The sequence below is a fragment of the Siniperca chuatsi genome, linkage group LG6, assembly GCF_020085105.1.
Source record: "Siniperca chuatsi isolate FFG_IHB_CAS linkage group LG6, ASM2008510v1, whole genome shotgun sequence".
Taxonomy (NCBI): domain Eukaryota; kingdom Metazoa; phylum Chordata; class Actinopteri; order Centrarchiformes; family Sinipercidae; genus Siniperca; species Siniperca chuatsi.
Genome location: NC_058047.1, coordinates 6,736,311 through 6,752,850, shown reverse-complemented (window position 1 = coordinate 6,752,850; position 16,540 = coordinate 6,736,311). Strand labels below are relative to the sequence as shown.

The window sequence follows — 16,540 nt, the reverse complement described above, 5'->3', positions numbered from 1 at the left end:
CACACCTCTGGTAAATCTGGTAATAATGGTGCCTGGTAAATCAGAATTCTGGTCTAATATGGTCTAATATGTGGGATCTAACAAAAGCAGGCCCATAGTCCATTAAAATTACATAAGAATATGCTAATTAAGAATATCAAATTACTTACTACCACATTGAATTACATGGTAGTAAAGAAGGTGATCAAAGGGCTGTTAACCCAGTGGTTTTTCTCTGGATTCTCCGTCATTCTCTCAAGGAAAACCTTAGTTTTTTCAAGCCATAAGCCACAAGAGGCTTAACAGTGATTTTTAAAACAGCTGACAGAAATTTAAAAATAAGATTTAAAATGGCCCATGATTCCTCTGCTTCTTTGATTTCCTCTCGTTTTCCGTATATGTCTTCTTGTCTCTTCACAGTCATTTTCTGTATGTCTTCTTTGTATCATCCCCCACTCATATGTCATCCTTTCTAAGTTCTGGCATGAGTGATTATCAGTTAGTGTATTATTTTATTAAATCAAGTAGTAGTAGTGTGTGTGTACATAGGGTAAGTTACGACAGCCTTCAGCACGCTGCAGGCAGTTAGAGCTGAGGAGTGTGTGTGTATTAGTGGTGTGTCAGTTACAAGTCATTATACTCTGTCATTCGTTGTCTCTTGTCTCTGCACTGACTCAGTTGTCAGTCACAAGTTCAAAGTTTATCTGCTGGAAAAGCCATGGCCTTAAATGAAGCAGCTCATTTTGTCATTGTGGTGAAGGAAATGTTGGTGTGTAGCTCCACCTTGTGGTTGGATATCACCTTCCCATCACTTCTAATTCCTAAACATTTCACTGTTGAAATCAGCAAAGGGCATGTAAGGCCCATATTGGTGTTTTTCTTGATGCATTTGTGAAATTGCATTACATGATAAGCTTATCGTAATATGTTTATTGTTTTAGCTATCCATCCATCAATAAAGCTTTCCATCTGTGATCTGTTTACTGTACGGCAACAATGTACAGTAAATATGTATTCTCTGTGGAAATACAGCTAAAGAGTTTTAGGCTGTAGTCCTTGTTGGATGCCATCTGTACTCAACCTCACTCACAAATGAGCACTGAGGTTCATCTCTCACTCCATCGTCATGGCTTAGAGGTCTCGATATCACTCATGTGCAATATTTAGTTGTTTTTTTTTTCCTATTTATTATTCATACCTCCATTACTGCTGCTGCAATACTACTTATTACTTATATTATTACATTGCATTTATACTGTATTATCATCATCAACCGGTAAACCCACTTGGTACTTCACACTTATTTTATTTTATACTTATACCCACTTGGTACTTAATTTATTTTCTGACCTGTTTTTTATAGTTTTTATAGTGTATTGTATTATATATTTTTTTGCTAGTACTTTCTCCTGTGTGCACTGACGTAAAGACGAGCTGCTGTAACAAAGAGTTTCCCTTCGGGGATCAATAAAGTTTTTCTGATTCTGATTCTGATATCCTGGCCCATACCATCATCATCATCATCATCATCATCACAGATCCATTTATACAAGTATAGACAATCTGTGATGAGGTGTATGTGGTGAATGTGTGTGTTGCTGCAGGTGTAATTGGGTATTTAGGTTATTTTGAGAACTCCTCCTTCCCAAATGTATGTGTCTGTGTGTGTGTGTGTGTGCGTGTGTTTATGTGAATGTGTGTGACCACAGGTGCTGGATCTGGCTTTGCTTCTGTATGACAGATGGACCTGCCACCTTGTTCTCCCCATGTACATGTTCCCTTCTCTTCCTCTCTCTCTTCCCTTTCTTTCTGTCTTACACACACACACACACACACACACACACACACACACACGTTCTCCTTCTTGCTCTCTGTAATTCAGCTTAAGTGCACATTTGTGTTACATATATACATATAAATAATGCATATCATCTTGTGTTGTGACCTAACATAGGCCCATATAAATATTTAAAAATAGTGTACTGGAAAGCCAAAATGCAGTAAAAAAACACAGTTGTTCAAATTTTTGTGGAAACTAGAATCTCACGTTTTTACATCTTTTTACCATATGAAAAATATTATGCCATATAAATGTGTATTAAAAAAAAAATTTACATTTTGCTACAAAACCAAACCACAGTGAATGCACTCCAGCTAGTTATGGTTAGACGGAATGCTGTCACAGCTTGTGTTAGCTAAAGCAAATTTGCAGACCTTTTCCGACCTGTTTCCTGTAATTAAAAAATCTATTTTGATGCTTCAACATCTCAGCAATTGTTTTTTATACCACATATATACATAAGGCAGTAGATAAATCCAACTATGACAGAGAAAAAAAAGTAACACCAGCTAAACTAGTCCTGCTAAAAGCTGACTAGCCTAGCTTAGATGCCCTTTGGATTGTCCAAACACAGACTACACTATCTGATTTTATCTGACACATTTTTTTTAATATATATAATATAAATAAATAAATACAAATAAATAAATTGACTTGACTTGACTTTCTTGCCTATAAAGGCATAAAATTAACAGTACAAGTTATATAGCTCTTTCACACTTTGGTAAGAAGCCTTAAAACGTCAAACCCTTTTTTCTCAACTTCATTGTAACTTTCTGTACTTAATGCTATATGCCCTTGTAAGGCAGTAGTCGTCAATATATTATTATCTGAATATTTGAGTTAAATTAATTAATGGCCATTGAATGTCAGTGACCTCCTGCTCAAGCCTGAATGAAGGACCCAAAATATAGAGTTGGTTATTTGCACAGACAAGAGCTGTGGACATGTACACTGTGTTCTGTCTCACGCAGCTACATTGTCTCCCTTTGCTTTGTAAAAATTGGTAACCACAAGAAATAATTGTATTATACATAACTGTGTTAGAGTCAGGCTGCCACCTGTGCAATAATCAGACTGCAGTGCATCTTACATATTAGTGTGTGCCACAGTGTGTGTGTGTGTGTGTGTGTGTGTGTGTGTGTGTGTTGCACCGTGCTGAGCTCTGTCTGTACATCGTAGGTAGAATCTCCTGAGGTTCCCTTTGATGACGAGGCGTGGCCTCACCCAGAGGGAGAGAGGCTGAACGAAGTCCCGGCCCCTCCTTTCTCCTCCCTCTACTCACAAAGCCACCCCTACTACCAGGTAACCCCGCCTCTGAGCCCGTTGCATGCATTCATAGCTTTGTTCACTTGTGACATGATGTCGTTTCTCGTCTGTGAAGTTCAGGTTATATGAGCATGCAGTTTCTTTTTTAATTCATTCGTTTCTTGTATTTCGTGAGACAGTTCTGCAGATTGCCCAAGATTCTTGAATCCGTGGCAATTGTTGTTGTCGGTTGAAATTCACAGACATCGTGCCTCAACACCTCACAGAAAAATTTTAAGGTGTTCCATGTAGCATTTTAACATAAATAAATTGTTGATAAGATAGACAACCTTGATAGGACACTTTTCCTCTGCGCTGCATTTGCGCAGAGGAAAAGTGTCAGAGGTCTCAGTGGCAGATGGTGCAAGGGATGGAAACTGAAGGAAAAATAATGTCCAACATGTTTATAATCTTAGAAAAGGAGACATAGAGAATCAATACCATTAACAAGTGACAAGGTATAGCTGCAATGTATCCTTTGTAACACACCTTGTAACATAATTCATTTTACAATGATTTGTTCATTATGCTGACATTTAAAAAATGCTTCATATAGCATCTTTAGGAGACCAGTACGCAGCATGCTTACTCTTTGCTTTTATCTAAATAACTTAACATAAATCTACTTCCCCATAACCTCCTGTATCGCACTAATGTCCTGAAGCCAGAACCAAAATGCAGCTATAATGCGCTTGTATCTTCTGGTTTTGGTTCTCTGGACTACATTAACACAGAGCATGCTAATGCTAATTTTTGAAATGTTTGTCTAACATGACAGTTTGTGTCTTTTTGTACTGTATACATGGTCTGACATGGATGTGAAGTAGGCGATTACACAAGGAATAGACCTGTGTGCAATCCCGCCTTCACTTTATACTGAATTAAATAAGATCAAAAAGCATCAGAATAATTTGTTTTCGGCTCTAACTTATTGCCTTTTACCTACCATCTCGTGCTGCTGAGTTTTTTTGAGTCTGTATAAAGAATGCTTATAAGAAAGAAAGTAAATAAGAGTGGGGAGAGAACTGAGGCAGTTTCCTTGTCTTATTAGTTTAGATGTAGTTGCAGCTTGTAAACTGCAGAAGGCAGTAGAGGCAGAGGAATAACCACCACAGAGTGTGGTGCCGTCACAAATCAAGATCTGACAGAACTGAATTAATCAAACAGTTTAATAGTAAGCATTATCACCAAATGATTGATTATTGTTGGTAAAGAGGCTCAATAAATGAAAAAGCAAGGCATATTGTTATCAGTATCTACAAACACACTTAAGGTAGACTGAAGAGGAAATGCAGCCTACACTGCAGCAGTATAATTGACTTTGCTTAAGTAACTCCACTGACAAAATTTATATCTACTGCAGAGACTGAATGAGGAGAAACAGTAAAAAGTCACTTGCTGTCTTTCTATAACACACAATCAGTAAGACACACATAGGCCACTCAGAGACCATAGTGGCTCTTAGTCATTAAGCTAATGCAGATAATTAGGAAGGAAGGAAAGACAAAGAGGGCCAGCAAGAGATGGGATGAAGAGAGAATTACAGACAGACAGACACAGACACAGAGGGCAGATTTGTTGCTGGATGTTAATCAACCAGTCAATCAGCCAAATCGCTCCTCCCCAATAAATCTCTTTTCCCTCATGCTGATACAGTAATAGAAATTAGGAGTCAGTAAGACCTTTACACTGGACGTACTGTAATGTTTAACAAGTATAGAGTGAATTCTGCCTCAGTATGGAGGGCCACAGGGCTGAATAGACAATCAAACTGGCTACATTCAGCAAACTCCTATTTTTAACAACTTGTTAGCAAGCAGTTGCCTACTTATGCATTGAGCAGAAACAGAGCAACAATATCTTTCATTTTAAGTTTTGTTTCTGGCTCTTTAGCTGCAAAATGCTCCACTATGTTCACCCGCTAGTAGCTAACTTTGTCTGTCTGCCATTTGGTGCTGAGCAGGTAGTGTACAGTGGGTTTTTAGAGCTTTAACCGCGAAACAATGAGCTGAACCTCACCATAAAGCTCCGCAGAGCTGAGTGGTGCTGCAGAGTTTGATGGTAATTCTTTATGGGTTCATAACTACAAGCGACCCCTTTCAAATTTTACAAAGTAATTTGATCCATTGTCATTATAAACATATTGATTGTAGCTGCTTTAAATCACAAAGTGCAAAGAATAACCTGTGTTGCATTGCTAAGAAAAACACCCAGCCCACCCCCAAACACGATTTGAAAGGCTGAATATTTGTCTGGGCCTTTTGGGATTCTCATTTTGCTTGAACTGGTGCTTTGCTTGCTCTGCAGTGATTTATGTATTTCTCTACATCCCCAGTATTTACCAGGAGACCCTGACATAGCTATTCAAAATGGTCCTTACCAGAATCTGAAAGGGATCTAATGGAAGGGCTGGTGGCGAGCCAAAATGGTTAGGAACCACTGGAATAGACCGCAGTATAGATCTGCATGACGTCTGGTTTACAGTGCTTCGAGCTGCATCAGCGTCCCTTTATGGTTGTTGACAACACAAAGCTGATTTTCATTACAGTTTTATTGAGAGCCATGTTAAAGGTAAAGGCGAGCTAACACAATGTGACAAATTACAAATTTGTACAAATTGTGTTTTGGTTGGCCACAGAAAAGTGCTTGTTTATGTTAATGTTAAAACTTTAGATTTTACTACTTCTAAACTAATACATTGTTATTAGCAGTTCTTATAAAAATACAGTCACTGCTAAAATCAGTAGGTACTGCATTGTTACTGGGTTACTGTGCCAACAGGGTCAGACTGCCTAAAGCCTGCTGAGCTGGGACCCAAAATAGGTTGTGGATCAGTCTGTGGTGGGACCACAGCCAGGGCAGGAGAAAGACCAAGTCATTTGTTAAAAAAGTGAACACAGCATTTGTATGCTAGGCTATCTATCACTAGCCCAGCCTACCTGTAGACGATGGGAGGGCAAATTTGGCTCTCTCAGCAGTCGGACATTAAACATGCATGATGTGTGCTTTTATTTAATTGGTCCTGAAATATTAATAGAGCTGGCATTCACTGGCTGACATTTGACTGGAGAGAGAGAGACAGAGAGAGAAAGAAAAAGTGAAAGAGAGAGAGGCTTATAAAGGCAGGGTTGGTTGTGATGTGGCCAGTGTGTCAGTGAATTGTTGCTGTGTCAGCTGACGTGTCTGTGTATTGTACTTTTTGTTATGGTGGCTAGCTGCAGACACACTGACTGTAGAGGGTGATTGGCAGATCCTAATGATATGGTTCCAGTTGTAAATTATGCCAGCTGCGATGATAGCTTCTTACTGTGCGTTCACACTGCGGGCAACATGATTGATATATTGCTCTATGCTTACTGATTGTGGGTGTTTGCGAGAAGCTCAGGTTGCATTAGTGTTGTGTTCTGCAACCATATAGTTTTCCCACTGCATATGTGTTGTTTTAGAGAGAGTTTGTTAACCAGGAGGCATTAATCCAGTATCTTATCATAAACGACTCAGTGCATGTTTTTTAGCCACACTAGCTAAAATGCGATGGTCGGTCGGTCCACCACTTTGGTCCAGACTGAAATATCTAACAACTAATGTTTTTAGTGAAATGTCTCAACAAATGTTGGATGTCATGAAATTTGGTACATACATTCATGTCCCCCCTCAGGATGAATTGATCAATTTCAATGTTTCCAATGCTTTGGTTTATGACCAAATAACTGCAAAACTAATGACATTCCCATCAGCCTCAGATGTACTTTGTGTTTACTGCTAATTAGCAAATGTTAACATACTAACACACAAAACTAAGATGGTGAACGGTCATACATATTTTGCTATGCTACCATGTTAGCATTGTTATTGTGAGCATGTTAGCATGCTGATGTAAGCATTTAACTCAAAGTGAGCCGCTTAGTCTTGCTTCATTTTGAATTTGTGTTTTGTTATTTTTGGTGTTTCAAACAAATTGATAGTAATGTGATAATTGTTGAATGTCTTGAATTACAAAGATAGCCAACATACTGCCACCTTGTCTTAGCTTTGTCTTTATCTAACTGGCTAACCAAAAGCCAATGGGAATTCCTAGGCTGTCAGTCACAGCCTAAGGTTTTCTGGTTACCCCCACACAAGCAAAGCTTTCCAGGTTGCTCAGTAACTTTCTCATGGTGTGTGCATACAGTTAATATGATAATTTAGCAGCAATTAGGACTATTCATATCTGTAGCCTCTGTGGTCTTGTAGCAGCTTGGTCAGTCTGTAGCTATTTTATATTCAAACTGTTAAATGGTAGTCACAGAAGCCTCTTGCAAAGGGGATTCAAGCCAGATTAGGAGGACACAGCTCTGAAAATCACTCTCACCCTCTGTTTCCCTGTCACATATGAGGCAGGTTTCTTCATGTTTAGCTAGTAGTTAGTAGTTAGTAAAAAGCACAAGAAATCTCTGACATCTATTCAGATCTTAGGAAACAACACATTTGTCAGCCAGTACCAGGTGTATTTCAGGACTCGGAAAGCTGTTGCCATAGATACAGTTCCCAAGGAAACACAGGAAGAAGCTGTGACAGGGGTCCTGCTCCACCTGTGACTAATCCTCAGGGAGGCTACGATAGCTGTGTAGGCTAACTGTACACCTCAGACGCTAGGAGATACTGCTGGAAATAGCTCAGTTTAGTTTGTGGTAGTGAGCTAGTAATTGCAGCTAAGGCCAGTCTGATTTACCTACCTGATGAAGCTAGCTACAGGCCTGGCTGCTCTTTCACTTAGCTTGCCTTTGGCCCAGACATGCTAGTTAATTCATTGCATGCTAAAGCCTCTAGGCCTTTATGCCATGCTTGAGGGATGCTGTGAGGACACTTTCTAGCCTGGTGTTTCTCCTGTTGTCTTTTTATCTTAGTCGGTGCCCAGCAACAGCCTGTTGTTTTCCATTCTGGAGTCATGCTCTATGCGTGTATGTCTGCGTGTGTGTGTGTGTGTGTTTGTGTGTGTGTCTGTGCATAAGAGAGAGTGAGTGAGGGTGTGTGGGAGAGCTGGGTGCTGCAGTGTCTGGCAACAGCCTCAGGAGAAGATCTCTCTCCCACACACACACATCCACACAAGCATACACACATGTATAAACAACAAACCTATCGGCTGATGCACACATATTAGTAGCATACCTGTTGGTGCTGTGCTTCACTGTGATTTGTTGTTCCTGGGCGAAACTGGGAGAACGTTTCTCTCTTATTTCACTCTTCCTTCTCTCTCTCTTCCACACACACACACACACACACACACACTCACACATAAACACCTGAACACACTGACACACCGACACCGACACACACACAAACACAGTTATCTCGTTATCTGTCTAGCCACCGCTAGCATTCAATTTCACTTCAGCTGTTTTCTACCTCGTCTCCTCCTCAACCTGCAACAGGCGTCATTGCATATATTTGTGTGTGTGCATGTATGTTTGAGGGTTTGTGTGTATTTGGAGTGGGGGGGGGGCTCTGTTATGTCATTGGCTGGTAGGACTGTAGGGGCGTGGCTTGTACCAGTAATGATATCTGACAGTTAGAGAGAGAGAGAGAGAGAGAGAGGCATCGGGTTGCAGCTCCAATAAAAGACTGGAAAAGACAATTTCCAGAGAGAGAAAGAGAGAGAGAGAGAGAGAGAGAGAGAGAAAGAGAGAAGGTGGGTGTGGGGTAGGTTTAAAAAAGAGAGGGAGAGAAAGAGAGACTGAATAATGTACTGTACTGAGTGAGAGAGACAAGAAGAGAGAGGGACTTGGAGCAACATCACAGATATAGGAGGGAGGGGAGGAGAAACAGAAGAGTTGCAGAGTGATTCTTCCAACCATCCACCTACTTCAGACGCTCTCCTCCTCGCCTGCATCCTTACACCTCCCTCCTTTCATCCGTCCAGCCACCCATCCCTCCCTCCCTTCTTCCTTCCATATTTAATGGGAGCACACACAGTCACAGAGGGGAGATTGACTGGTCATCTCCTTGGACTAGAGAGGAGGTGGGAGTGTGGGAGGAAGAGGTGGGGTGGAGAAAGACAGAGAGAAAGAGTGAACTCCCTTAAATAATCAATCCTCATATCCTGCCATTGCCTGGCCCACGCTCCCCCTCACGTTGTCTTCTCTCTAAAGAGAGGAAAGAGAGGAGTTGAAGAGAGGAGATTTTGGACTAACCAGCGATGTGGATGTTGGACATTTCTCCTGGCTAGAGAGAAGATGGAATGATGGACAAATGGATGGACAACAAAGACAGATGGGCAGAGGGATTGACGTGTGGATGGATGTACAGGGACCCTGACAGACCGACTGATGCTCCAACTATAAGAGGACTCTGTCTACCTGCCCTGCACTTTCTACCTCTTCCTCCAGCTCCTCCTCCAGCTCCCCCTCCTCATCTCTCCATCTGCCAGCTGCTCTCTCACTCCTGAGGGAGCTGAAGGAGAGAAAAGGGGAAATAAAGAGATAATAATAAGAGAAAACTGAGAAGATGAAAATATCATCAATAGCAACATAATCTTCAGCAGAAACTGGTGACAGAAAAGAAGGAAGTGCTGGACTGACTGTATATTTGACAGCAACACCTTGAGAGCTTGAGAGAGAGAAAGAGAAGCGACAAGAGAGAAACTAGAGATGAAGCAGTGGAGAAGCGCTACAACATGAAGTCTATCTTGTGTGTCTAAAGGAAAAGCAGACAGCAGAAACGATGAACTATATTTTCGGCAACAACACCCTGTACCCCCGCAGTGCAAGGGTAGGCGGGGCGTCCGGGGGTCAAGGGGCGGGGCTAGGAATCAAACAGAAGCTGGGGCCCAAGCGGGGATCCTCGGAGGAGCTGGCACCTCCCCACACCTCCTCCCCCTCCACCTCCTCTCCCGCCTCCTCCTCCCCCTCCACGTCCTCCTCTCGCTGGCAGCAGCTCCTTATGTTTTTCTCCAGGAGGAGTGCCTTCACCGACTGTATCAATGCTGGCCAGGTAACAAACACGTCACACGCTGTGCGTGTGTGTGTGTGTGCTTTATGCATGAGGGGTGGTAGGGGATTAGGGTGGGAGACATGTAACTTAACCTGGGTTTTTGTTTTGTGTGTATGTGTGCGTGTGTGTGTGTGTGTGTGCGTACATGGGGCTGGTCATTACATTAGCAAACATTCTCTAGTTTCAGCTTCTTAGCCAAAACAGGGAGGCAGTCAGGGGCAGCAGGCAGGTTTTAAATTGAAGTTGAAGCAGCTCTCTGTTTGTGGTTGAGATTTTTGATAATGTTGTCATGGAAATGAGCCCTGGCATAGTGTATGAGAACCAGAGAGCCAGTGTGTTTCCATGGCAAAGCCATCATTTAGCTGATGATTGCATTTGCACCCAGCCAGTCCAGTGGCACTAGATGCTAAGTCCACATTGAAATCAAAATCTTGCCAGTGAAAGGGAAGGTGAGTGGCTGACCTGATGAGAGATGAGTCACAATCACCACATGTTTTTATGGTTCCTTTGTTTTGGCACAGTGAGCCATAGGAATGCATAGGAAGCAAATGTTGTTTTACTTACTTGAGCTGGATTTATAGTTAAAAGTGCGACATAGCTACAGAGCCTACACACGTAGCAGACGTAGCTACGCCATAGCTGATGTGCGCATCCTCAAAAATGTAACTACAGCTACGGCCTCTACGGAGATATTACTTAGAGACAGCAATAACTTCCCATGGTCAGTTTGGGCTATTTCTACAAATTTTGTTCAGAACATTAATAGCGAAGACAACATTAAGGAAGCTGAACAAAGACTCAGTAGTCTTCTCCTTTTCAGTAACACACATCTAGCAAGAACTTTTCCACTGCTAATGTTCTACTAGCTGCTATTGTTCTATAAAACTAAACAAAAGAACATAAACATGGCGATTGCACAGCAGTAGACTCATATTCAGCAATGAGACAATGCAAGATAGAAGTTACCTTGATGTAACTACAGTTCTACAAGTACACGAAGAGCCCACCGTTGCTCGATATCACAAAGTAAATGAGAGAATGTACACACAATTACTATGGGGAATATAATTAAAGCACAATAGGGCATGATTATAAACGATTTATTTAAATGAGAATGTGTTCGTAGCCTACCTGGGTTGTTAAATAAAGTTAAAAACATTGACACCAATTCATTGGGAGATTTAGGCTGAAAGTATTTGTCCCCCAGTATTATTGCTGACAGAACTCATAAATAATCCATGTTAACCAGCTTGAGTCATCACACCAGCAGCTTGCATAAATCACTTAACTAATATCCAAAGCAACTTCAACAACCTATGATATATACCCCAGTAGCGGAGGAGTGCTACTTACTTGATAAAGATCTCTGATGTTGACAGATGCTGCAGCCACTGTCTGCAGCACACAGTTTCAAGTTGTCTTAAGCCTCTTGCAAGACACCTCTCCTTACCACTTCCACAATTCTTTAATCCAAAGCGCCTTTTTCTTAAAAAAAAAAAGCAACCACTCAATTTTGTGCACAGAGGCACATAATCCCTTTCATGTAGGTTTGTTTCATGTAGAAGTTTAGCCTTTTTCACTTTTTTACATGCTTTTAAAATGCACACCACGTGGAAGAATGTTTGGGGTTTTGATATTAATATTAGATGCTTATTTTTAGGATGCAGTGCCTGCCATTCTGCACTTCTGAGGAGAAGCCGGTCTGAAATCCCCACCCATTAGAAAACTGCTGCTGTGAGCTGCTGTGATTGGCCATTTTTGCCCCACCTCCACCTGCTGATACTTGATTTCTCCTATCAGTGTATTCACCGTGCTTCAGCTATGTTTTTTGTGCCACTGGTCAACAAAATTGCAAGAATAATTTGTTCTTTGGACCAAAATTAAACTGCATCAGAGCAAAAGAAAATGCCCATTGAACGCATCAAGATCAGTGAATGGCACTAATTTGGGTGCCATTAAACCATTGCAGAAGAAGAGGGTGCAAAGAGGATCCGTAATTAAAAGAGCGCCAATCAAACCTCAAACGAACAATAACGATGTGGAAACAAAATGGAAATATGGCATTTATCTTTGTTTCACGTATTAATTCAAGCAACATTACCATCAGCAACATTTTCGTCAGTCACAATTTTTTGTTTCTTCAGTTGAGCGGAAGCTTTAAGTCACATGCTTCGTGTTTATGTCATGATTTATTCGCTAAGCCTGTTTCCATCGTACTTTGTTACTTTTATCAATACACCAATTTTTCCACCTCAGCCAAGCATTTTTTTTTTTAATGTGCATAAAAACAAGTGGATGGAAATGCACTTAATGTCATGGCTAATTCTTTGTCTGAATAATAGATAGCATGGTGATATATTTTCTTGTGTTGCACAAACAATGAAATACTTTTTGTACTGCAGATGACAAATGCAGTAATGCATTGGATCCAAACCTGCATTATTGATCTAAAACTCCTGAGTGGATGGGGAACCACTCACAATATTCATCCCTGCAGCACTTATACAGTTGTCTGCAGATTTACAGCACAGCCCATGGAAAAAGTTAACCCACCCACCCCCCCTTGCAGTAATCATATTGGCCAGTGTTTTCCCAAGGTGTTGCCATTTTCCTGTCTAAGGCACTTACTGCTTGAGTGATAGGCCATTATACTAAACACACACACACACACACACACACATACACACACACACACACACACAGCTGTTGGCCCTGTTGATGCGAGAGAGACTGTTTTTAACTATTTGATGGAAGTGGTTTGGATCTTCTGATTTGGCCTAATAAGTCTAATCAAAAATATGCCAAAAATTATGCATTTCAAACTGTGTGTGTGTGTGTATGCATATACGTGTGTTGTGTTTTTGTGTCTGCGTGTTTGGGGAGGTATGCATTGTTCACCTGGACACACACACACACACACACACACAGAGTCGTGTCTCCATCACTTCAGAGGACATTGCATTGACTTACATTCATTTCCTGGAGACTTACCCTAACCTTAACCATCACCACTACTTTCCTAACCATAACCCTAAACCTTACCTTAACCTAAACCTAACTGTACCCTAGCCTTAAACCAAGTCTTCACCCTAATATTTAATGATTTACGTTATGGGTACTTGTGTTTTGTCCCCAAAAGGAAGGCAAGTCCCCACAATGTGACTGTGTAAACAGATTTATGTCCCCATAATATGAGTAAACACGTCCACACACACGCACACACACACACACACACACACACACACACAAACATTCATTATTATTCTTTAATCAAATAATTCAGTCCCTCTTTATAGAGTAAAACAATGTGACATTTAGAGGTCTGGAATATGTTAGCATCCAGACATGGTACGTTATCTCACCGGAAAGCATCTTATTGCAAAATCTCTTCCTTGCTGGCACTAATAGTATTGATGCCTTGTGCTATTAGCCCACCAGTCAATCTGTCTGTTTCGGTTGCTCCAGGGTTGACTTTAGGTTGTCTTTCGATATTGACATTGTTAAGCTTGTTTGATCTCCCGTTAGAGCCCAATATATTACCCAAAGTGATTTTGTACCTCATTTCTGCTGAGCAAAATGCAGAATTTATGTTGCCTTAACAGTGGGGTATGCAATTCTAACCCAATACACGTCTTTTTGTCAAATTCAGCGAATTTCTCCTCACGGAGGAGCTAGCTGTCCGTTCTGTGTGTGAAAAAAACTCCAGACAACACTATTCCAGCCATTCAGCCATGATTTGTGTGTCAGGTAACGTTAAATGACTTGCCCATGGACATTCAGCTTACCTTCTGGTTTGCAAAGGTTTTCATACCCCACCTTTAAGAACTTGGAGCAGCTTAGCAAAGCGTCATATCTTATTTATGTGTTTTAGATCTCATACTGTATCTTCACCAGAGTTTATCAGTCTTAATAGTCACAGATAAAGGAATAACCCAAGTCTTTTCCATTGTTTTTGTTCCATTGTTTTTGTTGTGGACACAAACAGCTCCCCTAGCCCCCACCCTGTCTCTGTATAATTAATGGGTGGCACAGCAGAGGTATGAACGTCATCCTGGTACTTCAGCTCTAAAAGCCTTAAAGAAGAGTTTAGTGGTCACAGGAAATAGGGATAGAGAGGGATGGACAGATCTAGAGAGGAAGGGATAGATAGAGAGACAGAATAAGACACTGAAGGAGTGAATTAGTGATTAATTAGGAGAGAAATCTGATAGCCTATTAGCTCAAAGTGGGCAATATGAATATATCATGCACATTACTCGCTTAGATAATAATGTATTCATCAACATAAAGAGCACACATCGAGTCAGCTGACAGACACATACTACGTGTCAGTTACTCGATTATTTTATCAGGATTGGTTATGAGTTAAATAGTAATAATCCATCCGATGTTTCAGAAGATAAAGTGTCAACATCCGAGGCAGTAAGTCAGACTGGTATTACTACTTACATTTTCTCTTTCGCTTTACCACTTCATTATTGTGTGCAATTTGTTAGATGTTCCCACTATGCAACAGAAAGGTTAGGAGAATGTGTTGAAAATAGTAATTGTAAGATATAAAATAGATGGAAAGGTTTGGCTGGAGCCCATACGGTTCACCTGTGTATATCACAGCAACATTTCGGTATTATCACAAGTTGAAAGTGTAAAACAGTGAGTAACAAATCTGCAGTTTGTGCTGGAATGAGGTATGGAAATGTCATTTATATATATTGGGATTTTAAAATGGAAAACGTGTGGGAGCCACGTCATTAACACTCTCAACCCATACTGCGTGTGTTCAGTAGAGTTCAACCTACTCTGCCCAACACACACACCCTGCTCCTGTAGAGAGTGGCTCATTATGCTTCTGCTGCCCAAGGAAACTTTCCACTCTCCCTGTGTCTCATGGGATACCACTGTGCATGTGTAGGCTTCTCTGGTTTTCTCTGTCGTCTTTCTTTAGATCTGTTGTTCCAGTGGAGCGATGGACAGTAAAGGTCATATTTAGGTACATTTGTCTTGAGTTGGATACTGCACCCAAGTATCACAGTTCAATCACACTTTCTGCCACATTATTTCTATAGATCATCAGTTGTTGAGTGGGCAGTATGTAATAAACCAAAGTAAGAGTTGTATTTTTGGAAATCTTCACACCATAACTGCAAAATTTCACCTTTTGCAGTCTTCTTTCCACACTCAGAAACTATACATGATCACCACATAGAAATCGAGCTTCAGTGCTTCAGTGCTTCAGTGCGGGGAAGTGAAGGAGTATTTGCACTGGCCGTACATTTATTTTATAAAAACAACCACATTTGGGACAAGCAATGAAACAAAGGTGTGGTATTCATTTTGAGAAATCATGAAAAGTTATGAGAGCCACAGAAGACTGACACCTGTCGGTATCCTTTACCTTTTTCTGTGTAAACACCACAGAACTGCACAGAATCTGTACTTATTCCTGTTCTCCCATGCCTGTGCTGCACTCACATCATATGGGAATAAATATTTGATGCAGTTTGATGGTTAAAACCAGTGACTTGCAAACATTAACATGTTCAGACTTGTTTAAAACCTTCAAGGCACCATGACTGATGTGTACTCCTCACTTTGGTTAATCCTGATCAGCGGTTACATGTCAACGTTCATGTTGTGTCATGTTGTTTTCTTTTAAAGTAATCGATCATTTCTTAGATTAGACAACAAAAGGTGCTGAGACTGTTTTTTTTTTTTATAAATCCTAGTAGTATGGAGGTGATGTCATCATTGGGAGGGGCTTATCTAAATGTTTATAACCTGAACCACCATTTCCCATGGTAACCAATGATCTCCTCTGATTGCTGGCCAACACTGTGGCCGGCATCAGCTGTCGTCATGGGGATGCTGCTATGCTGATCGCCAAGCAGAGTGTGGCATGTGAATGTATGTGTGTGTGTGTGAGAGAGAGAGAGAGTTAAGGAGAAAGAAGAAGAAAAATCTTAATATACTCGCTCACTCAGTTGTGCACACACACAGACACACACGGACACACACATTGTGTTGTAGCAGTGAGTAGTGCATTAGATTTGCTGGTGCTTGAGAGTGTGTGAGGTGTTGCATCACCTTCTGTGTGTGGGATGAAGCTTGCATATCAGCTCTCTCTCCCACACACACACACACACACACACACACACACACACACACACACACACACACACACACACACACAGACGTATCCACACAGACACACTCTTTCTCCTCCCTCTTCATCATTCTCCTGCAACCAGCCTGTTCTCTGTCTATGCTGAAATAATCATCTCAGATTAGCTGACCACGAGCAATCACTTAATATGACCACTGACTAATGAGGCTGAACACAACATAATGATAGCTCCATCTACCCTCCTGTAATTAGTATGGAATGGTTTGACACTACTGAAGGCTTGACCTATCCACTGCTATCACATGAAAACATCATAACTG

The 16,540-nt window shown here is 41.0% G+C and overlaps 1 protein-coding gene across 12 annotated transcripts in view; it reads left to right on the top strand.

Moving 5' to 3' along the window:
* The window catches only part of LOC122878315 (discs large homolog 1-like protein), a 110,464-nt gene that overhangs the window by 31,655 nt on the left and 62,269 nt on the right, over positions 1-16,540 (top strand). For 8 of the 12 annotated variants that reach the window (XM_044200980.1, XM_044200979.1, XM_044200981.1 and 5 more), the window contains one exon: positions 3,002-3,124. The exons of 3 other annotated variants lie outside the window; for them this stretch is intronic. In XM_044200980.1, the coding sequence (XP_044056915.1) occupies positions 3,002-3,124 (123 nt within the window). Of the gene's footprint in view, positions 1-3,001; positions 3,125-8,531; positions 10,097-16,540 lie in introns of those variants that run through there. One more of the 12 variants, XM_044200991.1, reaches the window with a different exon arrangement.